The 26,397-nt window shown below is 34.4% G+C and overlaps 1 protein-coding gene and 1 long non-coding RNA gene across 2 annotated transcripts; one reads left to right on the plus strand and one right to left on the minus strand.

The window, feature by feature from the left end:
* Positions 1–8,455: 8,455 nt before the first annotated feature.
* On the minus strand, positions 8,456–11,274 carry LOC131025022 (uncharacterized). The gene is made up of 3 exons (XR_009102068.1): positions 11,207–11,274; positions 9,285–9,351; positions 8,456–8,681 (listed from the first exon to the last, which is right to left on the minus strand). It is a non-coding gene; the product is annotated as an uncharacterized LOC131025022 (long non-coding RNA).
* Positions 11,275–13,735: 2,461 nt separating this feature from the next.
* Positions 13,736–17,164, plus strand: LOC131025029 (L-lactate dehydrogenase A-like). Its single transcript, XM_057954615.1, has 2 exons — positions 13,736–14,639; positions 16,627–17,164. Exons 1-2 carry the CDS (start codon positions 14,031–14,033, stop codon positions 17,068–17,070), a joined length of 1,053 nt encoding a protein of 350 aa, XP_057810598.1. The 5' UTR covers positions 13,736–14,030; the 3' UTR covers positions 17,071–17,164.
* The last annotated feature ends 9,233 nt before the right edge of the window (positions 17,165–26,397 follow it).

Here is a 26,397-nt window from a genome sequence, read left to right on the forward strand (position 1 = left end):
TTTCATTTGATACTATCATTTTTCAACGTACAAATATTTAATCTTTAGCTTAATTGATTGAATTTGTTTACTAGTTTGACATTTTAGTTGCCCTTATAAAAAGATTGGGGTGTTTAAAATGTTGGGAAAAGTGATGAATAAATATATAAGGGTGTCAAAATAAATGACACTTGCAAAGCCAAACAAAAGTAAATTTTTTGCCTCTGTTGGATTATAATATGGGATCAAACTGAGAAAAATAAATTTGGTGTAGAATATAAAAAAGTGTGAGACAAGATTTTTCACGCGGAAAATTCAAATTAGGTAAAATCACGAAATTGTAGTATAGAAAATTTTCACTATGTATATAGACTATAGTAGCTCTGCAGCCGCAATTGTAGAAGAGGTGGTTGGGTGCAATCGATTGCACCCGCACCCACACCCTGATTCGCACTGTGACTCGAACCCGCATCTTGATCCGAACAGTGTAAATGATACAATTCGGTTATATAAATGACACTGCTTGCAATTGACACTATTTCAGTATACAAATGACACTGTGTAATAAATGTCGGTTATATAAATGATACTGACTATAATTAACACTATTCGATTATGAAAATGACACTAGTTATAATATTTTAATTATAGATAGTGTTATTTATATAACTGAATAGTATCAATTATAGACAATATTATTTATATAATTGAATAGTGTCATTTACGCATATGATTTAGATCAAAATATAAATTAAGGTCTGGATGTAAGTGCAAATGTGCAATCTTGCACCCAAGTTAATTTTTGTGATTGCTGCCAATTTTCTTTGAGGTAAATGCTGAAATTAATGCGACACTATTCCTCACAAACATAGTCAATTTGTGTCCACAAAAACTTGGGTGAGGTCAACCTCATACCATGAGACGGGTCGGGTCGGGTTGGGGCGCGAGTTTGACGGGTCGGGTGGGTTTTGGGCGCGGGTCTGGGATACCAGAAATAAGTACACATTCTCATTAATAAAAGTAATAATTATTGTGAACAAATGTAATAATTTAGAAACATTACATTTCATCATATCAATAGTTACTTTTCCTCAAGACAATGATTATTTGAATTATTATTTGATTATTTCATCATATCAATAGTTATTTTTCCTCAAGATAATGATTACTTAAATTATTATTTAATTTTTTTTCTATATTCTATTTATTTTCTCCGTTATTCAAAGTAATTGTTATTATAATGAAAAGTAATTATTGACATGAAGAAATGTAATGTTTTTAAATTATTACATTTGTTCACAATAATTGTTACTTTTATTAATGATAATGTGTAATTTATCCCAGACCCGCGTCCAAACCCGACCCGACCCGCGCCCCCGACCCGACCCGACCCGTCTCATGCTATGAGGTCAACCTCACCCAAGACCTACTCGTGTCATTTGTGTCGGTTTATGGGACATCCACCTTAAGATGTGGATTTACCTCAACATAAAAAAATCTTTCAAAACTCGATATCCATACCACCATAATCTTCTTGTGAAACTTATTTCATATTTAACATAACTGCAGCAATCTCTCTTAAAAATAATAATAATAATTAAAAAGATTATCTCTGTATCAATAAAAATCAATCTGAATCATTAATATTTGTATAATTTACCATTATCATGAACAGATCGATGTATCAATAATTTAATATAATTGTACTAAAACATAACAATATCATGTGTAATACCTAAAAATTATATTAATTAATATTAATATAATTGTACTAAAACATAACAATATCATATGTGTAATATAATTGTAATAAAATAATTTTATTAATCATCACCTCTTTATAATCTCATATATTTACACAATACTTTTGAAAATAAATTCACTATATATATATATATATCACTATTTAATTATTTTTTTCTAATTTATCTTCTCCACTCACCAAATATACAACCAACTTTTATTAATGTGATTAAGGTCGCAACCCCTTATAAAGTTATTTCATGGATGGAAAAAATATTAATTTATATTTTTATTTCAAAAATTCTCAACTCTGAAAAAATTTAATTTATGTACCGTCTTACATAATCTAGCTAGAAATAGAATAATGAGTGTCTTGCCATATAAGTATTATATAATACTCCATTCGTCCACTAAAAATAGTCCTAAAGGTGAATGACACGTGTTTTAATAAAATAGTTATTGTATTGTGAATGGAGAAAGGAGTCTACTTAAAAGTAGTGTTTATAATGATAATTAATTGTATTGTTAGTGGAGAATGAGACCCACCATGCATGTGATAGAAAGTTTTCAAAAATAAAAAGGAACTAATTTTTGTGGACATCCCAATAAAGATGCCCTCATCAGTGAATCGGGGCTTGGGAGAACGGGTGATGGAAATGGCAGGTAGCGTGGCGTCGTGAGTTGCTAGAAAGAGAGGTGGAAGGGGTTAATTAATGAACTCTTTAATGTTATTGCTTTGGTTAATCCAGTTGTAGGTTCGCGTGATCGGTGGTCTTGGAGTGCTTCCAGCGACGGTATTTATTCAACACGCTCAGCATACGTGACTATCTAAGAAGCAGACCACGAGATGCAAAGGGAGATCGACACCAAGAATATTTTAACAAAGGCGTGGAAAATTCCTGCTCCTCATAAGGCGAAAGTCACGGCTTGGAGAATATTACAAGATAGATTATCTTCTTGTGATAATCTCAGGAAAAGAAATATTATGTTAACCATTGAAGAACTCCACTGCAATGCATGCTTTTTTCAGGTGGAATCGACAAACCATCTGCTCATCCACTGCCCAAAGTCAGTGAAAGTTTGGGACGAAATTCACAGGTGGCTCGGTGTTTATTTTGTTCGCCCTCAAGACGTGGTTTCGCATTTCGTTGCTTTTACAAGTTTGGGAAGCTGTAAGCGAAACAGAAAATTCTTTTCGGCGCTCTGGTGTTGTGTCAATTGGATGCTTTGGAAGTGTCGGAACGAGAGCCGCTTTGAAGGAAGAGTTTGGGAGATTCAGTCCTTGATCTTGGAAGTTAAAACAAGAATGTGGAGTTGGGGTAAAATCTTTCTTTTTTTAGATTTCGGATCCAACTTTAAGAACTGGATTTCCGGTGACCCACCTCCTTTGTGTTTGTAATGGCTTTGCTCTGGCCACTATACTCTGGTACCCCTGGTACCTCTTTGCTTCAATAAAGCCTTTTTTCTTATAAAAAAAAATCTCAAAATATCAAAAATGGACTATTTGTTGTGGACTGAGGAGGGAGTATAAAATTGCCCAAAAAAAAAAATCTAAATCCTAAAAATCCACCTGAGATCTGATGAGGTTACCTATCGTTCCATGACCAAATACTATAAAACTGAACATTAATTATTTTTTTTCAAAATTGAGAATTTTATGAGGTGTGAACATAAGTTTGATGTCCTTGTTTCTTGAAGTATAAATAGATCCAAAGTTTAGATATTTATTGCTCCCTCGATCCTAGCTATTTTGAGGCATTGTTTTTGGACACATGATTTAAGGAATTCATATTTTATGTTTTAAGTATATTTTTAATTTAGTAGTGATTGTCAAATGGTAAGTTTATTTTTTTAATCATCTGCTTATTTTTTATTTGAATTTCTTAATACATTATAATTATAATTAATAATTTTTATGTCATTATTGTTGTTGCCTTTGTTTAAATTAATAAATTTGAGCTTGTTAATAATTTTATTAATGAATTTCTCGCTAAGATTCTTCAGCGAGGTCGACAAGTGCGACTTATTGGACAAGAAGTCGCCCAAATTGAGCCCTTGATCGAGACGAAGCGAATGTGGTCGGTGCCACCAACGTTGGTGATGAGCACGAGGTTGAAGTAGGAGTGGTCATAGGGCTGACAATTTTCGACACGACATGAAAGCACTATACGAAACCTCACGAAATTAATGGGTTAGTGTCAAGTCTTATCAGGTTCGTGTCCTTATCGTGTCGACCTGATAAGGACCTGATAATTTTGTGTCGGGTTCCTGTTAGGTTCGTGTCGGGTTCGTGTCACTTGATAGAGTTAATATTATTATTTTTATTCAATATTTATTTTAAATTTTTAATTCTTTCTACACTTTAACCTTTAGGGTTTCGTGTTTAATCAAGTTTTAATCAGATCGTGTCGTTATCGTATTGTGCCCACTACTAGAAAAACGCTCATAGATAACGGATTTTATCCGTTATCTATGAGCAAAAAAACCGTTGTGTATAGTGGTGTTATCTATTCTATACGTCATACACAACGGTTTCAAAACCGTTATGTATAGTAGCATAGATAACGGTACGATGCGTCATACATAACAGTACGCAACCGTTATCTATAAAGGTTATACATAACGGTTTTTCACCGTTATGTATTAAGATTTTTCCGTTATCTATTAATTTTTTTTTATTTTTTTTATCATAGTTAACAGTTTTTTGCACTTTTTATAACGGTTTTAACCGTTATCTTTGATAGAATACATAACGGTTTTTCACCGTTATGTATTAAGATTTTTCCGTTATGTATTAATTTTTTTTATTTTTTTTTTATCATAGTTAACAGTTTTTTGCACTTTTTATAACGGTTTTAACCGTTATCATTGATAGAATACATAACGGTTTTTTGCACTTTTTATAACGATTTTTTGCACTTTTTATAACGATTTTTGCAATTTTTATAACGATTTTAACCGTTATCTTTGATTAGAATACATAACGATTTTTTACACCTTTTATAACAGTTTTTTGCACTTTTTATAATTGTAGTATATTTTTAAAATTTGCAATTTTTATAAAACGACAAAATGATAAAATCAACAATAACAATATTATATATCATCCAAAATATTCATACATTATTATACAAATGAACCAAATATCAAGTATACATCATCATTGCATAATTCATCTTTGAACTAACCCTAAAGAAGGTGAATCCTAAAATTCATATCTCTACTTTTAATTACCATATCAGCATTCAAAACATTAGTAAAGTCGAATTTCAACAGAACATCCACATACTTCTTGCATATCTCCAACAGTTCTTGATGGCGCAAGCAATAACATATATTCTCTGAGAAGTAGAACACTTGTGTGCCATGATTTATATAGAAAAGACATAGCAATCAAAGGCAAGCTATAATACACATTGAAAACATGAGTAATCTCTTTCACGAAAAGAAGTCCTTTGGAAAAAAAAAGTCGAGACCACATCAAGGATCATCGATATAAAGAAGCTCAATAATAGAATTGCATAAATTTTACCAGCAAGAGCAGTCCAGACTGCAACATCTACAATTGTGAGGCTATAACCAGCGAGAAAGGTATTCAATAGTAGATACTCATCCACAAAGCGGCATGCTCGATGAATGGCTTCTCGAGTCCAATAAATTCTGCATTCTAATTGAAATCTGAATTCACAGCGTGAAGCTCCATGAATTGTTGACAACAAAGAGAAACAATCATAAATTAAATGAGGAATTGGAAAAAATAGGGTTTACGAGCTGACGCGCGCGAAGAGCAGATAGGGATTTGCGAGCTAAAATGGGGTTTATCGCGGCGCCTAGGGTTAAAAGGGGCGGCGAGAAGATGGCCGGCGTGGCAACGGCGAGTCGACACGGTCGGTGGCAGGCGACGCGGGTTCGAGATGGAGAGATATCTCCGCAGCTGCTGCTACGGGTAAACAAACAGAGGACGACGAGATGGGGGGCGCAGTGAGTGCCGGGCGGCGCTGGTCGTGGCGGCGAGTCGCGACGGCGGTGGCAGGGCACGGCGATGGTGAAGAGAGAAAGAGGCCAGGTCCGATTTGGGGGAAATTTTGAGGTGTTAGCGTGAAAATTGAGCGGGAGCAACGAATAGGGATTTTAGGGGTTGAAGAAATGAAGTCAAATCTTTTTCTTTCTTTTTTTTTTCTTTTTTTTTCTTTTGTTTCACTTTTATTATTTAATTTTTGGTATTTAGGTTTCTAATAATGTATTTAGATTTTATTATTTTTCAAAGTCTATAACTAGAAATAAATTCAGATTTTAGGATAAACACTTAATTTGTTATTTTTTAATATAATATAATATAATATTAATATTATTTTAAAAAAATTAATAAAAAAATTATACATAACAGTTTTTAGAGACGTTCATACATAACGGTTCAAAAACCGTTGTAAATGACTCTTATACATAACGGTTCTTTAGCGTTATAAATAACTGTTATAAAAGATGGTCATAGATAACGGTAGCGTAACGGTTTTGTAATACCGTTATGTATGCAACTAATAGATAACGCAAAAACATAACGCATTTGTTCAAACCGTTATCTATGCATTTAGACAACAGTACATAGATAACGAATTTTCGAAAAACCGTTTTCTATTCCTAAAAGTGCGCTCATACATAACGGTTTTTGAAAAAAACCGTTATCTATGTACTGTTATGTATGTAAACTTTTGTAGTAGTGGCCAACACGATTCAAATCGTGTTGTTATCGTATTCATGTCGTGTTCGAGTTTGAGTAAATCGTGTCGGGTTTGTGTTCATGTCGAACACTTCTTTAGCATGTCGTGTTCAAGTTTAATTGGCCTTATTAGATCGTGTCGATATCAGGTCGACCTGATAATGATCCGACACGCACGATTTGCCAGCCTTAAGTGGCCATATTGACGATGCACGACATTGGCGTATGCTTAAATTCAATTTGCAAAAAATTCGGTAAGAAACGATGACGACTCCAGCTTTGGACCGAGCGATGTGTTGGAAGACGAGTTGAGAGAGGTCGAAAAGGGTGTTTGGCTAAGCTTATTTTAAAGAGCTTATAAGTTGTATTTTCTTAATAGCTTATAAGTTGTCAAAGTGTTTGGATAATTGAGCTTATAAGCTAGAGAGAGAACTTTTTTGTTAGAGAGAAAATATGTTTTTAGAAAGAGAAAATCGAAGAAAAATGAACTTGAATGATTTATGATGAAAATAATAAATCATAGTTGAAAAATATTTGAAAAACGATTGTTGCATATAAGATTATAAAAAAATAAGTTAGGGTAGAGGAACTTGTTTTTGGAGCTTATAAACTGTTTAGGAGCTTATTTTGCCAAATAATTTGAAGGACCTTATAAGCTTCTAAACGGCTTATAAGCTATTTTGAAGAGCTTATATGCTTAGCCAAACACCCTCGAAGTGGTGGAGGGGAGGGTTGCACCAGCCATCAACATTGTTGGGGAGGGCGTTGTTCGGCAAGCTGAAGTTGGTGCGGTCACCATGATGAGGCACCACCGCTTCTCGCCGGCGTAGTGGATCTTGTATCACGAGGCACAACAGAGGCTGCTGTTGAACGGGGCGGTGTTCATGAGAGAGTGTGATTGTGTGAAATCTAGGTTAGGGATGGTGTTGATTAACATAAAATAAGGGGGCAATTAGTGAGTTTAATTGAGAATTAAATTGCCTAATTTTTGCTAAAGAAATAAACGTTTAAAATAATTGGAATGACTAAAAAAAAGTGATTCAAGATAATTGAGACGGAGAGAGTATATATATATTTAGCTAGTATATTAGTGAAACTAAATTGTTGCATTAAACGTTCTTTAATATTTGTTGCTTTTTGTAAGTTATGATCGACGACGCTCAATGATGGTGTACCACTTTCATGAAATTTTCAACTACCCTAACCAAGGGCTAACTCTTGAGACCCATCATTAATTACTTCCTCTGTCCGGCATAATTATTGATAAGAAGAGTGATTAAAGAATAAAAGTGATACAAATGATGAAGTCCACAACTTTTTGTGAGAGAATGCGATTTCCTTTTCTAAAACAAGCTATTATCAATTAGACAGATGAAAAAGAAAAATGAGTCATTATCAATGAGACGGAGGAAGTATTATGTCTATTTTTTTCAAAAAAACGCATAATCTTTTTCTCCCTGTTTTTTTTTCCCTTCTGTTTTCTTCTAATGGTGTGTTTACTTTGATGGAAAATGAGAGAAAAGATATATTTTTACTATTTTTCTATCATTTTTACATATTTACTATGATAGAAAATTTTCTTCGGATATGATAAAATATTTTCTCGGACAACTTTTTTTCAGTCACTTTTTTCTCCAATATTGGATAATATTATCTTTGGATAGTGATGTGAAAATATTTTCCAACATTTTCTTTTCATCACTAGTAAATGCACACTGATAGTAAAATTTTCATTGGAAAATGATGGATAAGAAAAGATGATAAAATATTATATTTTTCCTTCATTTTTATCATATATTTACTAGAGATGAAAATATGAAAAAATATTAAAAAATATTTTCACACCACTTGTCACAGCCCGCCCTAACTATGGATAGTTAGGCCGAGTGATCCACGACTAGGGATGGGGTTAAAGAAGAAGGGGAAGAAAAGGGGCGTCATTTATAGCCGTAAAACTTACTCATCTTAATAAAACTCGTCATTTTTATTCATTAATACTCAATTGAAAACAGTCTATGAAAGACAGCATAAAACTTAATTAATATCATTAATCAAGTTATACATCGTATGAAACCATTCTCTTAAGACTCAAAGTATGACATAACATACTATAACATCAACAACATCTTGCAGCGGAAAGTAGCTAGACATATGTATGAAGACATATTCTAGACAGGTTAACTATTTATTAACAACACTGGAGACTCCGCTCATTGCAGCACCATCATCACATCAGCTCAACCTGCACATTTAGAAAACATATGCAGGGCTGAGTACAAAAGCACTCAGTGGGCACGTATGCCTAGGTATAAAAATACATGCTTCAAAACTGTAAATTGTCATGCCATCATAAACAGTACAGCAAGGGAGTTTTTCGCTAAAAAGGCCCAAGCTTACTAAGTTCATTTGTGATTCTTAAAGTTCGTATGATCAGACTAAGTTCTTTTGTAATCTATCATATCTGAAACTGTGTGCCGGAGAGGTGGCCACCTCTCACGGTCACTTGACCGGCCAACCCGCTAGATGACTCACGGTCACTGGTGTACACTAGCCCTGGCAGGATAGCTATCAACTGCTCAGGACCCGAATTCGATTGCATCATTGGCAAAGCCAAAGCAGATAGATATCATACTAAAATTTAAACATTTTATGGCAAGACAACAGTTGTAATATTTTCCAGTTCAAAGATTTGTAACGAAATAACTTGTTCAAAGGTAGCATTAAACTCGTTTGATAGATATATAAAACTGAAATTAACAGTTAAATCATCTCATGCATTCATTCGTATAAGAGGCCTACGACACGCAGGGGATCTCTATATACGTATAGTAAAAGTAATGCCCACCTCGTTGTGTCTCTGTATCAATGAGTAACGTCACTCTCTCCCTCAAGTCGTTACTTCCCAAAAGGACCTTCATCGTTATGAAGAATTGGTGAGAAGTTATAAAAGAAACCTCGATTAATAATCTAATCTCTTTTATGAAACATTAGTATCTCTAATGTTCATCTCTCTTGATTGTTAATCAATATAACAATTATTATCTCTCGTCATTACTCATTAATTATAACATCCTTATGTTATAATTAGCAGCGCTTCAATTAAAAGAAATATTTAACACATCGAAAAGTCCACTTTCTTAGCAGATCTATTCGCTCTCATCTCGTCTAATTAACCAATTAGAAAGTTAAACTTTCCATTAGGTATGTATTTGAGTCACAGGTCAACAAGAATTGACTATGCTCAAATTCTAATTTCACTAAAAATTTCGACATGACCTATTCATATATAATGTCAGCCATGAGATTTCAACGCGTGAATCTCACTACGTGAACTCGTCTCTCGACTCAAAACTTAACATCTTGACATCTTTTCAACGCAAACCAAACAATTCAAAATCATCAAAACTCTTTATCAGTAAACTATCATTTATACTCGACACCAATTGTTCGAGTGTCAGATACCAACATTTATGTGCGTTAATCATAACTCTCACAACTCACACCATTTAGTCATATCGTATCATCCATCAAAACAAATATAATCAAGTTGTTTTCTAGAAAGTTTTGCTGTTTTTGTGTCATCTTTAAAAATTCATAACAACCAACTCAATCATCATAAACTCTCATACCAATTGATCTCAAAAACTCCATGAAGTGTAGTTCACTCTAAAAATGGTAGTTAACCAAAAAGGTTAAAGGTTTTTGGAGATATTGCTCTTTTAGTGCAGGCTGTCAAAGATTGACAGTTTCTGCCAATTTTGTTTAGGCCATTAGAAACCAAGGCAAACCTTAATAAAATTCCATCAAATTTAATCAGCCAAAACTAAAGGTATCCTTGAAGATTTGGTTAAAATTTCACAAGAGAAAACGTTCATATGATCTGCCAAATAAACAATGAAACTCATACACTTTTACTGTTGGAAAAATATGACAGCAGAACAGGGCATTTTTGAAATAATAAACTGCTCTGTTTCAGAGGTCATAAAAATCGAAATCTTATGTTTTTAGAAAAGTATTGAAGTCTAGTTTCGTTTTAAAAAAACGGTGATGCAAAATCCTTCATGGATTAATAGATATAAACGTTTTTGTGAAGTCTACCAACAGTTGACAGATTCTGTCAAGGATTTTTTTCAAAATATCTTTAAAATGCCAAACATCATCCAAAAGACATGAAATTTTGCAGCGAAGAAATACACATATCATAGATAAACATACTAAAATTTCAGAGCCATCAAGCAATGAAAACTCATCGAAACATAAGCTTGAAACTGCTGTAAAATTTTGACAGAATTCCAGTTTTAATTTCGTTCAACAATTATCATCCATAAATTGTAAATCAATTAGCATGCTCATGTGATATCGTAGAACACATATACGCAATAATATTCATTATGCAACGTCCCAAACTTCACGAATTTAAATAATCATACTCTAAAAACTTATACAATTTTCGTGCTTGGAAAAATACGAATTTAATATATATCGATTCTAGCATACCCTTAAGCACAAATATCAAGTCAAAACGATCAAACAAAAATCGAAAGACAAGCTAATATGTGAACAACGGGGCTTCCCTCATGGGTTTCATAGCTACGGTTCGTTCCATTCTTACTCCCTTCATTAAACATGCTCAACATCTACCCAAGAACAACATACTAAAATTTCACGACGATCCGACGTCGTTTCAAAATAAAGTCGAGAATCGACGATTTTCGACGTCGATGAAAATCGAAAAGAAAACCATCAAAACGTAGGTAGAGATCTTACCTACTTAGATACGTGATCGAAAAGATGATCGGCGCTCGTCTCAGTGCTCAAATCGGAGGTCAAAAGCTTAAATGGTATTAACGTTGAATATAGTGTGTGTTTTGGGTGTTGTGTGTGTGAGTTTGTGTGTTGTGCGTGAGTTTAGAGTGTTTGGTTGTAGTAGCCAACACTTTAATAGGGAAAGGGGCTTTGGGAGGTTTAGGGGTGGTTAGGGGTAGGGTAGGTTAGATATTTAAGATATTAACCCGTTAGTCGTTAAATATCTCGTCTCGTCTCATTTTAACAACTAACAACCCATACTCTTTGTTACTCGCCCTCTCAACCTCTACTCACTTTCATTGCACTCGTAATTCTATATAAATATAGAAAACACAAGCTCGTTCTCGAAATTCTGATAAACGAGCTCATTTCGTTTATCGAGAAATCCCGATTTACTATTCACTCGTCGTCCAAAAATAAAAACTTTCATTATTGGACTCGTATCGAAAAACTAAGAATATTTCTCGACGACGTGCACGTAAGATTTTGAAAGTCGACAAAAAGACGAAATAGCAGTATTTTACTATTCATCGTCAAAAAGTCAAAATTTTAAAAAACGTCTTAACGGACTCAGATCTCACTTCCGAGTTCATCGTTCTCATTCAAATAATTATCTCGAATTATTCAAATACTCAAACTCAAATACGGATATAAAATCCCACATCATTCTCACATCATCGAAAGAACATCTCAACATCTTAAAAAAAATAACAAGAAAACTTCATATAACTCCTCATCTCTTTACAAAGTAAATCAAACAAGGGATCTAAACCCTAATTACTCAAACTCAAGCAATTAACACGTCATCAAAAGCCCGGGTATTACACCACTATCCAAAGATAATACTCCCTCCGTCCCGGCTTTTTGTATCCAGTTCAAAAGGGCACGGGTTTTAATAAAGTGATTGATGTGTTGTTAGTGGAATAAGGGTCCCACATTTTATGTGAGAGTTAAAATAATTAAAGTGGAGTAAGGGCCCCACCTACTTTTGCCAAAAATAGAAATTGATACTAAAATGTGGGACGACCAAAAAAGGAAAGTTGGATACTAAAAGCTGGGACGGAGGGAGTATTATTTAATATTGGAGAGAAAATGAGCAGTTCGATAAAATATTTCACCATATCAGAAAAAATTCTCTATTATAGTAAATATGTATATGAAAAATTTATAAAAATATATATTTTTTCTAATTTTCCATCAAAAGTGAACGGACCATAATTAGAAATGTAAGTGTTGGAATTTGATGTTTTGACCTTTACACGAATAAAACCACACGTTATCAGATTTTGAAATTACATTTTTTTTTTCCGTACTAATAGCGTACTAAGTTATATAACCAATAGCAAATATTACATATTTGTATCATTACACTACCCTAAAATTAAAATAATTGGAGGATTCAAACAGAAGCCGACTCGAAAAAGGTATACACCAGAAGAAAGAAAAGACCACAAAAAATGTAAGTAGTGTTGCTTGGTCGACAATAAAAGTGGAGTAACTTTCGCATCACCTACTGTCTTATTCAAGAACAATATTAAAGTTACTTAAACTTAGCTTTTCAACTTTTATAGGCTTATGAAATTAACTGTGCATAGTTTCACCGACATAAGAGCACACGGTTTATTTATTTATATTTTTTTTTTCTAAAAAAAGGTTAATTGCCTATGTATACTATACCTATATTTTTCATATTCTTTTCTCAGTCAAATATATTCTTTTAATAAACACAAAATCTCGTGTACACTCGAATTGTACCCGATTCGGATCATGACCTGAATTGTACCTGACCCGGATCATGATCCAGATCTAATTCAATTGGACTATCCTACCCGAATATCAAGTACTTGTGTCATTTCCATATACTGTTAGTGTCATTTACATGTAGTGTTAGTGTCATTTCAATATAATGTTAATATCCTTTTCGAAATAGTGTCATTTGTAAAAAAAATAAATTCTTAGTATTATTTTCGAAATAGTGTCATTTGTAAAACAAAATAGTGTTAGTGTCATTTCAAGAAAAAAATGGGTCAAGATAGTTCAACTGGGTCATGATCCGGGTCACGTACAACCCGGGTGTACGGTACACCTCGGTGTATGGTATTGGCCTGTAAATATTCAAACTTATCCTATTTTTTGGTTTTATATCCCAACTTTAATATTTGCCTATAAACACTTGAACTTTGTATTCTTTCTGATTTTGCATCCGATATATTTTTACCCCTAAATCGTTGCTAACATGAGAGCCGAATTGAGAGGGAAGTTTGAAATGTATAATGAAGTAGATTAATTTTTAAATTTGGGATGGCAATTCGGTTGCCATATCATCAACGATTTGGAGTAAAAAGTTGTTGGGTGTAAAATTAAAAAAAATACAAAATTCAGATATTTATAGACAGATTTTAAAGTTGGAGTGCAAAATTGAAAAAAGTTTGTATATTATTTACAGGCAATACCTTTTTTATTAAAAGAATAAATTTGATTGAAGTAATCCATAAATTCGAGTAGATGCATTAAAAAAAAAAAAAGAAAAAAAAGGAGCATATTTAGGAGTAGGACCCGGGTCTTAGTTGGACCAATAGTAAAGAAGCAGGCCCATGGTAATGCCCATACCCACAGCAATGCCATTTTTTATCTCCCACAAATAGAAGTCTCCCAATACCGTTGACCGTTGAGAGCAAACCCCCATCACCACCACCACCACCACTTCTCCTCCGCCTCACACCACCACTTCACTTGTATATATATATATAACCTTGAAATTAAAAGCAGGAAGCACATAATCACAATGCATAAGGCGTCATCCTCCTCCGCCCTCGGCCCCGACGGCCTGGACCTCTCAAAAACCTTCTTCACCCCCATCGACGGCGGCGCCCCCACGTCCCCCACGAAGCGCAACACGAAGATCACGGTGGTGGGCGTGGGCAACGTGGGCATGGCCATCGCCCAGACCATCATCACCCAGGACCTCGCCGACGAGCTCACCCTCGTGGACGCCAAGGAGGACAAGCTCCGCGGCGAGGTCCTCGACCTCCAACACGCCGCCGCCTTCCTCCCCCGCGTCAAGATCAACGCCTCCCTCGACTACGCCGAGACCGCCCACTCCGACCTCTGCATCGTCACCGCCGGCGCCCGCCAGAACCCCGGCGAGAGCCGCCTCAACCTCCTCCAACGCAACGTCGCGCTGTTTAAGCATATCGTGCCGCCGCTCGCTAAATACTCGCCCGATTGCATCATCTTGGTGGTTTCCAACCCCGTCGATCTGCTCACCTACGTCGCCTGGAAGCTCTCCGGCTTCCCCGCCAATCGGGTTCTCGGGTCGGGCACCAATCTCGATTCCTCGCGCTTCCGCTTCTTGATCGCCGATCACCTTGATGTCAATGCGCAGGATGTGCAGGTCAGATATTTTCATTTTTTTACTAGTATTATTTTCTCTTTTCATTTTTTATTTTATTTTCGCTTTTTCTGGATTCTTTTTTCCTGCTCTAGCTACTTTTCCACGCCTTTATTTATGTTTCTAATTATGCATTTTAATAGTATAGGTGTAAGTTTCTTAAGGCTATTCAGCAACTAATCTTCTCGTTGATGATTACATGCTTTTAATTTATAGTTTGCCTATAGTTCATGACTAAATGCTTTTAATTTAATTGTAAATGGATCTTATTTTACCATTAATTAATTCACAATCACAGGATTTATTGATTAGGAATTGACCCAATTTCGCCCACGGTTTACAACCACTAACTTTTTTTCATAAGTCATGAATCAAGGCTTATTTACCTGAATTAACAAAATAGTAAATTAAATCAAAAAATATTTTTCTAATCTTTGTGTTGATTTCTAATCAAAAAATATTTTTATTAACCCTTTTCTATATATCTTTGATGGTACGGCAAATATTTATTAATCACAGTAAATGGAGGTAAAAATAATCTGGAAAGATGGTTTCAGTTCGAGTTTTTATTGTTTAAATTATCAAATACTACTGTTTATTTTTTAATAGGCGATAATAGTGGTACTGACGAAGTACTTGATGAGTTCATTTGTCAGGCATTGCATTTACCACAGGCCACAGATATAAAATTAAATTATTTTCACTTTTTTCATGTGAACCCCATAAGACTGCACATCCATTTATCCCACTTGGTAATCTATTTTGATCCTCACCTACTACTCTACTCTCGTAAATGTATATCTTACAGAGTTACAGTCCATTTGTGAGTAAATAAATTAAGATACATCGATTTACTGGTTATTGCTTGTCGAGTATTGTCTATACTTTAGAACATAATTATAAATAATAATATCTAGTGATTTAATTGGTACGTAATTCTCAATTTGTGAAGGTTTGTTAGAAAATGTGGTCTGTTGAGTTTAGTGAGAAACATAAGTCTTAAAGATATAACTCGTTCGACCTTTATTTTTTTTTGAAAATTAAGTTGCATAACCGAAGTTCTTCAAAACCGTTCGAGATATTCTGCTTTCATTAGTCATTAGACTCATTACTAACAAATTGGAAGTTGTGATTTATTGATTAGTAAGTATTCTGTGTAAAAAGCCTTGAAATTGCATCATTACCAAATATGAGATCTTCATCACACACACACACACACACACACGCATTTTGTTGTTACAAAGACGTAGTTGTTGCTTACTAGTATTACTTCATCTAGAAATATAAACGCCCTTGGATTTGTAAAATGTCATGTAATGATATCAACTAAGCAAAACAGCATCTAAAACACAATTTCTCATCAAAATTAAATGTTATTTTCAATAATTAACAAAACCAATATGTGAATATACTGAAATAATAAAACATACATTTTGCTATTATAAAAATAAGAAAATAGTCACTAAATTGAAAAAACTTGAAAATTAGTCACAATTACAGTTTTATCCTTGGGAGATATTTACTTTTCATGATATTGAGTATTTTTATCCTTATTGACATAAATCAAGCAAAATTATCTCAAATGATGGAAATGATTAAGGCCTTGGAATATATCTCAAAGTTTAATTAATCTAAGTAAATAAAGGATTCATCTTTTTATCTATCATTCCTTAAAAGTAAATGAAGGTCCTTAGTCGTCGTGAATTGACTCTGTTTTGTCTATTTTCGCATCCACAAAGCTTCTTAGTTGTGAACTGATTTTATTTTGGTTGCAATTCACAATCACAAAGGTTCTCGGTTGTGAATTGACCATATTTCTATATGCATTTCACAAGCTTTTTAGTAGTGAATTAAGGCTAATTCACATATTGTAAGGCAAACAAATAGCTACTTTTTTGTTTGTTTTATCTTTACGACTACTTTTATGTTTAGAATAGCAAAATGAATATATATTTTGATATGTTAAGTGTATGGGTGAATATGTACCTAGGCGTACATCGTGGGGGAGCATGGCGATAGTTCGGTTGCACTATGGTCAAGCATAAGCGTGGGAGGCGTACCGGTCCTGAGCTTTCTCGAGAGGCAACAGATTCCCTATGAAAAAAAAACGCTTGAAAGCATACACAAAGAGGTGGTGCAGGGCGCCTACGAGGTCATACGTTTGAAAGGCTACACTTCTTGGGCTATAGGCTACTCTGTTGCTAGCTTGGCTCGTACATTATTGAGGAATCAGAGACGGATTCATCCCGTCTCTGTTCTTGCAAAGGGCTTTTATGGCATCGATGGAGGCGAGGTCTTCCTCAGCCTGCCGGCTCAGCTTGGCCGCATGGGCGTCTTGGGCGTCACCAACGTGCATCTTACGGATGAGGAGACTGAGCAGCTCAGGAACTCGGCTAAGACCATTCTAGAGGTCCAGAGCCAGTTGGGGATTTGATGAATCATGTTTTTTCATGTGTTTCTTTATTGTAATGTTACTATATACTTGAGACTAATATATTTTGACACATGGATGTATGCTTGCATTACCACCCTATTTTCTTTGATTATTTGTTGTACGTGCATTTGTATGACTTAGTAGTTTTCTAGCAGCATACATGCATTGTTCGGTTGCACTATGATCAAGCATAAGCGTGGGAGGTTTGCCGGTGCTGAGCTTTCTAGAGAGATAACAGATTCCCTACGAGAAGAAAACGTTGAACGCTATTCAGTTGTGAATTCAAGTTTTAAAGCTTGAATTCGTAACTAAAATTAATGTTAGTTTGCTGAAATAAAAATTTTATTAAAGAAAAAAAGAAAAAACAGGACCTATAAATCCATGAGAGCACAAACGCAAACAAGGGGTTGGGTCACAAAGGATCCGTATAAAAACAAAACAAAAACAAATGAAAAACACCCGCAAAAGATCAAAAATCTAAAGGGTCTTCCTCATCCAAAAAAACATTCGTCCAACATATCTAAAATTAATGTTAGATGTGAATTCGAATTTTAAAGTTTGAATTCACAACTAAGAATAGTTTTGGTAGTGAATTCAAGTTGAGAGAATGATTTTTAATTTTTTATGTGAAGAACAAAATAGTTAGTGTGGCTATTTTTTTTTTTTTTAATCTTAGTGGATAATTTTTATTTTTATTATTTCAAAGTAGCCATTTTCAAAATCCACTCTTTTAAAATCCCATTTTGATCAAACATTTTATATTTATTAGGCCCAAGTTGTATTACTTGGTCTAGAACCCAAAGTTTTAATAATATAAAAGCTCAATTTCTGTTTAAGCCCCAAAAAAGTTTTTTTTGTTTAATTGTTGTGGAGGGCCGAATACTTTTAATCCCAAAAGTATTGTTGTTTCCTTTAGAACCAAAAATTATTCTGAGCCAATTGAATGAAGCCCAAGTGACATTTGATGATGTAGCTAATCACTAATAATTACACTTTCAAACGCCACTAATTTTTATGATACGAATAGTAGCTATCAAGCTCCATAATCCATATTACTAATGGAAACATTTATTTTTGTAATGCAGTAATATCATGCAACACTAGAAATATGAAGGAATTGTGTGAGTCACATTAAGCTTGTAGGTACCCATAAGAGCAACCAGTAATGTTATAGTGCGTGCATCGTTGTATGTGTGTATTATATAATAAACTAAATAAATTAGGAGTGCATTCTCTTTAATCGTAAATTTATCATAAAAAGATGAGAGAAAAAAAAAATATGAAAAAATTTAATCACATTACCTTTTTTTTTTTTTTTCATTTTCTTTAGGAAAAGTATGAAAAAATATTATCACATCACTGCCACATGATAATGTTATCAAGGATTAGAGTGAAAATGACCCAAATTTTGCTTCCACACTGCCCAAGAAAATTATCCACCATATAGAACATATAAAAATAATTAAAAAAAATGACAAAAAAATACTATATTTTTCACCATTTTCCATGAAAGAAAATGCACGCTAAGATAATTCAATCTAATCGAATTTCTGAGCTGAGCGCAGTACCTTAATTTCAGAACAGAGGTGAGTTACATGGAGGTGCCATGTTCGCTAAATTATTATAGCACGTTACAAGTGCATGTATACAATTATGTACAGTAGAAAGCAAAATTGTATTCACATGATCTGAGAAATCAAATGACGAACAACTGCTAATAAATGGCTTATGCTATCAAGACGGTTGGAATTTGATTTATAAATTCATCTGAAGCACTAATGAAAGACAAATTAAAAACAAATCAATAATAAGCTGGAGGAAAAATCAAATAGAGAAAGCTATTTGAAGGCTTCGATTTCAATGGATAATTCAACTTAAACTCACATAAATCAACCAAGTACATACAAGACTCAACATTTCCTAGAACAATCACATAAATAGTTTAAATCTAATGCCGCAGCGCCTAAACTGTAGAATAACATGCAATAATTACTGTGTACCAAATAACTCACATTCAACTCCAAAAAGATCGATTAGATTCAATATCCTCATACTAATCTCAAGTCTTGTCGGCTTTATTAACTAGCATGTCTTATGTTCCAACAGTACATGTGTTAAAAAAACTCCTTTCGATCTCAAATCAGCGCAACTCAATTGGTGGCCAATTAATTAACAAACAATCAATTATAGAACATAACAAGAAAATGAAGGTCATGCTTGATTAATAAAAATAAATTCAAATCAAATCATCCATCTAATCTGTAACACTGAAATAATAGAAATTTAGCCAAACATGTTCACGATTACAAATAATCCAATATAAAAGTAAAGCATCATTGAAAACAATAAAATCCATACAGAACAAAAATATATGGTACCTCTTGAAAGTCTTCAATTTGAATTCCATGCATTTTGACCCACAAATAATTATTTGTCTTTTCACTTAAAAGGAATATCTTCACTCTCTCTTCTAGTATTTTTTTTTTTGGACAAATATATACCTTCAAAAAAATTATTTTTCTCTCTTTTATGTTACTCCAAACTATTTATTTTTAACATTCGTTTCTTTTAACTTGATTGAATTTTACTTATATGATAGGCGAGCTAGCTACAAGAAACGTTGATTTATTAATCAAAGACAAGTTGATTAGGGTTTAATTATGCAAAAGTTCCATTTATCTTATTTAATATTTAATTTATTTGTAAATCTTAACAAGGATCAACCTTAATATGTTGATGTTTTTTCGCTAGAGATAGTAAATAGCTTTAGAGCCACAAGAAGCATCTCTCTCTCTCTCTCTTCAGCTGATTATGATAAACACAAGTAGCATCCTTGATATAACATGTGCTTGATGATCAATCATTTTCGACTTCATTAATTAATTTTAAAACAAACACAAGTAGTATACTTTATACTTGATCAATCATGTTCGAGTTCATTAATTAATTTTAAAATATGTGAACGCAGTGCTACTAAAAATGAAAAATATCAATTTTAAAGGACCACAAAATAATGAAAATTTTCATATGAACAGAGGGAATGGTTCCAATAAGATCTCTCATATATGATGAGATCTTAAATTGATTTATAGGTGTTGGTTTAATGTATTTTTTAACTGATAGTATTTATCTAAAGAAAGAAAAAATATACCTGAATTCGACTCTCGGATGGAACGAAAATTTTACTCATTTTTTTAATATCGTTATTCAACAATATATATTGTCTTATTCAACACTATATACTGACTTATTTATTAGTTTGACATCTCACAAAAAATAACAATCTCACTATAAACTTAACTATATATATATATATATATAGAGAGAGAGAGAGAGAGAGAAAAGTTAAACAGAGAATGCTAAATATTTAGAGAATAGAGAATTCGTGAAACAAAAACGAACAGATCTACAATTTTTACGAACAAATCAATGTACCGCATGAACAACAATTTGCCCCGGGTTCGAATCCTGCTGGTGGCGAGTTTTTCTATTTTTTTACTAAATAAGTCTGTTCGTTTGTTATGTTGATCTGTTCGTAACATGTATAGACTTGTTCAAAATGAAATATATATATATATATATATATATATAGGGGCGCGCTCCAGTGAGACCCCCTATTTTTCGTGTAACATGAGTACAATGAATAAGACATATAATACTAATGAACAAAACGTATATCTAATGAACAAGATGTATATACTGATGAAAAATAAAAATTAAAAAATTCGTACTGAATAAGACATATATACTGATGAACAGGGCCGTATATACTGATGAACAATGCAGTATGTACTGATGAATAACAAAATTTAAAATATTCTGCTCCCTCCAGGATTCGAATCCTGCGAAAAAAAATCACCCTCCAAATACAATATCAGCCATAGGATTGATAAAATAAACGCACCAGATCGTGCTCTAGATCTCACTAAAATTAGGGGGTCTCATTGGAGCGGCCCCCTATATATATATATATATATATATATATATATATATATATATATATATATATATATATATAGGGGCGCGCTCCAATGAGACCCCCTATTTTTCGTGTAACATGAGTACAATGAATAAGACATATAATACTAATGAACAAAACACATATCTAATAAACAAGATGTATATACTGATGAAAAATAAAATTTAAAAAATTCGTAATGAATAAGACATATATACTGATGAACAGGGCCGTATATACTGATGAACAATGCAGTATATACTGATGAATAACAAAATTTAAAATATTCTGCTCCCTCCAGGATTCGAACCCTGCGAAAAAAAATCACCCTCCAGATACAATATCAGCCATAGGATTGATAAAATAAGCGCACCAGATCGTGCCCTAGATCTCATTAAAATTAAGGGGTCTCATTGGAGCGGCCCCCTATATATATATATATATATATATATATATATATATATTTCCTGCTGGTGGCGAGTTTTTCTTTATTTTTACCAAATACGTCTGTTCGTTAGTTATGTTGATCTGTTCGTAAAATGAATAGATTTGTTCATAATGAATAAAAAGATAATTCTCTATTGAACTCAACCTTAGGGCTGAGAATTTCGGGATCGGGTAATCGGGTACCCGATACCCGACCCGAAAAAATCGGGTATCGGGTACCCTATACCCGAAAAATTCGGGTTCGGGGTCGGGATCGGGTATTTAGGGTGTTAGAAAATCGGGTATCGGGTATACCCCCGAAATACCCGAATTAAATTCCCAAGTTCCCATTTAATTTTGAATTGATTTATGCTACCTACACCAGAACGGGCCCTTCCCATTTTCCCAAATCCCAATCCCAGCCGGGCCCTTCCCATTTTCCCAAATCCCAATCCCGCTCGACCGTCCCCCACATTTCAGATTTCATTCCCGTCTCCGGCGACCCACCCAGCGGCGCCCCTCGCTCGCCCCTCTCAATCCAGAAATCCGGCGACCCTTCTCCAGCGCCTCGCCTCGCCTCGCCTCGGGACCTGCTCGCCTCGCCCCGCCCGCCATTCTCCAGCGGCGCCCCTTCTCACCAGCGGCGCCCCTTCTCGCCCTTCTCGCCCGTCGTCGCCCTGCAGCGCCGCGCCGCCTTCGAGCTCCAACAGCAGTTCTTCTTCTTCTTCTTCTTCAATACAAATTTCCTATGTCAATGACTCAATGTTGAATAATTGAATTTGTTGCTTTGAATAATTGAATTTGGTCCTTGAATTTCACTATGGCAATGTTGAATTTCGCTTGAATTTGCTGATTTGAATTTCGGGTAATTTAGGGTACCCGAATACCCGACTCGGGTATTAGGGTACCCGATTTCAATTTCGGGGTCGGGATCGGGTATAGGGTTTAGGGGATTTTCGGGTTCGAGTACCCGATTTTTTTGGGTAGGGTACCCGAACCCGACCCGATTCCCAGCCCTACTCAACCCTATATATAGAGAAGGGTTCAACAGAGAAGCTAAATATTGTGGAGAACAGAGAATTCGTAAAATAAAAACGAACAGATCTATAATTTTAATGAACAGATCAATGTACCGCATGAACATCAATTTGCCCCAGGTTCGAATCCTGCTGGTGGCGAGTTTTTCTTTATTTTTACCAAATACGTCTGTTCGTTAGTTATGTTGATCTGTTCGTAAAATGAATAGATTTGTTCATAATGAATAAAAAGATAATTCTCTATTGAACTCAACCCTATATATATATATATATAGGGGTGGGCTAGAATAAAAACAGTACTCTTAAGTGTATAAAATATAAACGTTTCTTAATGTACGAATTTTATGTAGAACACGTATGAATTTATCCAACAGAGTTACGAATTGCGAAAAATAAATTTTTGTTACTTTTGGGATTCGAACTCAGGACCACGAATTCATCCAACAATGTTACGAATCAACCGTAGATCTTGATGATCTAAGGGCTGAAAATCATTTATATTTTATACACTTAAGAGTGTTTTTATTCTAGTCATCCCCTATATATATATATATATATATATATATATATATATATATATATATATGGAAGGGCTACCGTGAAAACACTTCTTAAAATAAAAATATAAACGTTTTTCAATGTACGAATTTTATGTAAAACACGTATGAATTCATCAAACAGGGTTACGAATTGTGAAAAATAAATTTTTGCTACTTTTGGTATTCGAACTCAGGACCACGAATTCATCTAATAGGGTTACAAATCAACCGTAGATCTTGATGATCTAAGGGCTGAAAATTATTTATATTTTATATTTTAAGAAGTGTTTTTATTTTAGCCCTCCCCTATATATAGGGGCGCGTGCTCCAGTGAGACCCCCTATTTTTCGTGAGGCACTGAGGACAATGAATAATACGTATAGACTGATGAACAAGGGCCACAAGGCAATATATGCTGATGAATAACGAAATTTAAAAATTGGTAATAAATAAGACATATAAACTGATAAACAAGACAGTATATACCGATGAACAATGCAGTTTATACTGATGAATAACGAAATTTAAAATATTTCGCTCCCTCCAGGATTCGAACCCTGAGAAAAAAAATTCTCCCTCTAGATACAATATCAGCCATAGAATTGATGAAATAAATTGTGACCCGACTTTTTATTAAGGATTATATACTTTTAATTACTGATTTAAGGATTGATTATGGTAATTAGGGTTCAGCATCCATTAATAAAATACGAACTTATATGAATTTGATAATTTATATATGTGATGATTTATTTTTTTATTTTCAATAGATGATGCACTCAAAATATATTTTGAGTCCATTAATTTATTGTGGAGAATTTAACACTGAAGTGTTAAATATGAATCTTTTATCGATTGTTTACTTAAGCCCATGAGTAATTTAATTTATGTTAGAAGCAAGCTCAAATGGATTTTATGCTTCAATAAGAATTAGGCTTATATGTCTTAATGTATTTAAATGAGTTTGGAACCATATAATTAATATATTAATCTCTTAGATATTTTAATGATTAAATTTGAATAATCCTAAGCATGCTGAATCCTAAGCATGCTGAAGAATTTACTACGCATGCTGAAGAAATTCTTCAGTCATACAAAGCTAGCTGAAGTGTTCATACTTGTCAGCTGAAAATTACACGATCCTCATCCATCCAAACCACCCAATTTTTCTTTAAAACCACAGCCACTTTCACCATTCTCACACCACCATTTTCAACTACTGCAGCCCATTTTCAAACAGCAAGATTCACGGTAATAGTGCTGATGTTTACTACTATCATTTTCAATATTTCTTCACAGCACATATCTAACTTATGATGTATACCAGATTTCGCAGAAATACAAATCAAATTCCAATATTGAAGGTTTTACATCCTTCATTCTATGCCTACTTCACGGTTTCAACCCACACACACAATTGCTTAGTAATTCTTATATGCGTGTATACTTTTTCTTTGAAACCTATTACAGATATACATGCAAGGATACAATGATTTGCTTAAATTACAGACTTTTAAAGAAAATACAAAGAGTATACAGTTTAGTAATTGAATTTGTGCAAATTTCTCTATGTCTTTTTGAACTGAATAAGAGCTTGAACCCCTGTTTTATGTGTGAGTGATGGGATCAGAGGGAGCCGGCAGCCGCGGTGGCTCGTCGCCGGCGATGGAGCGGCGACGGTGAACCTGCCGTTGCCTCCGATCTGCCACGAATCAAAGGGGAAGAAGAGAGGGTTTTTAGCTTAAAGTTTAAAAAGGAAAGAAGGGGAAAATGATAGAAGATAGGGTTTACCTGGTTGTCGGCGGTCGACGGCTCCTGGCCGTGAGCCCACCGGCGAGGACGACGGAGGCAGCGGCGGCGGCGCACCGTTTTAGACGGCGGCGTGCGTCCTGTTTCCAGCAGATATGAGAGAGAGGGCTGTGAGATAGAGAGAGGCACGGCACGGCGGCTCTGCCACTGCTGCCGGGCCGAGAACGGCCGGGAAAAGATGGCAACCGGCGAGAGCCGTGTTCTGCCATGGCGGAGGCGGAGGCGTACAGCAGTTCCAGCGAGAGAGAATAGAGATAGAGAGTGAGACCGAGGGAGTAAGAAGGGAGGGGAGGAGGCGACGGCGAGGCGGCGCGCCGGAGGCGGCGCCGCCCTCAGCCGAACAAAGAGTGAGAGCAGAGAGAGGGCAGAGGCGCCGAGAGTGAGAGAAGAGAGGAGTGTGTGTGTGGCTGCGTGTTATGTGTGTTGTGTGTGTGCTGAATGTGTTTTAGTGTGTGAGACTTTAGGGTTACAAGGGTGATGGGCTTTGGGCCCTTCTATGATTTAATTACTTTGGGCCTAAATTTATTTAAGTGCTGGGTTCGGCCCTTTTGCTAATAAAATCTGATAGGCTTTTGATTTAAAGAACTTGGGCTTCTTTATTTAAATGTTTAGGCTCTTGGTTAATAAAATTGATTGGATCTAATTTATCTAATTAATTTGGGCTTATATCCATTTAAATTATTTGAGCTCTTAATTATTAATTTAATTTGAGTTTGATTAATTTAATTACATATGAACCTTTAAATTAATTATTTAAATGGAGTTCATTTATTTCAAGTATTTTTATAAGTGAATTTTAAAATAAAATATTTTGAGTTAAACTCTTATTTAATTTAATTATTTTCAAATGACTTATTAATATGGATTATTTGAAAATGATTAAATTATTTTAAGTATGAGAAAGAATGATCTATGATGATTTAATTTGTCTATGTGATATTATATGAATCGTTTTTAAATGACGGAATATTTGACTTGATGACATAAATAGAACGAGTTATGATTAATGCGCATGTTGATGTTCGAATAAATAGTTTCGAACCTAAATGATAGTTATGTGATAATGTTTTGAGTTTAAGGTTTTGACGAGATAAGATTAATATGGATGCTAGAACCCTAAAATCATTAAAGGAGATAGTTTAGTTTAGAGACCTATCTTCCTTTCTTACACGACTTTCTTCTCGAACTTATCGACTCTTCGTCAATAAAGGTCCAGACGGGAAGTGAAAGCTAAAGAAGGAGGTAACTCTACGCCCCTAGTGGGAACGGAATGAGGTGGGCTTTCTTAAAACACGTATATAGAGATCCCCTGGATACAGGCCTCTTATACGAAATGAAATGAATGACATGATATAACTGTGATATTTCAAATGATGAATGATTATTATGAAATGAAATGTTTATGGAAATGATTAATTGATGAATGGTTCTTATGAAAGGAAAGGAAATGTTTATGAAATGATTGTCCGCCAAAAATGTTTATGTTTTATGTATGTATCCTATCTGTGTTGGTTCGCTAACTATAAAGGAAATCGAATTCGGACCCTACGCTAGACGA

Source organism: Salvia miltiorrhiza, chromosome 1 (assembly GCF_028751815.1).
Source record: "Salvia miltiorrhiza cultivar Shanhuang (shh) chromosome 1, IMPLAD_Smil_shh, whole genome shotgun sequence".
NCBI classification, from domain to species: domain Eukaryota; kingdom Viridiplantae; phylum Streptophyta; class Magnoliopsida; order Lamiales; family Lamiaceae; genus Salvia; species Salvia miltiorrhiza.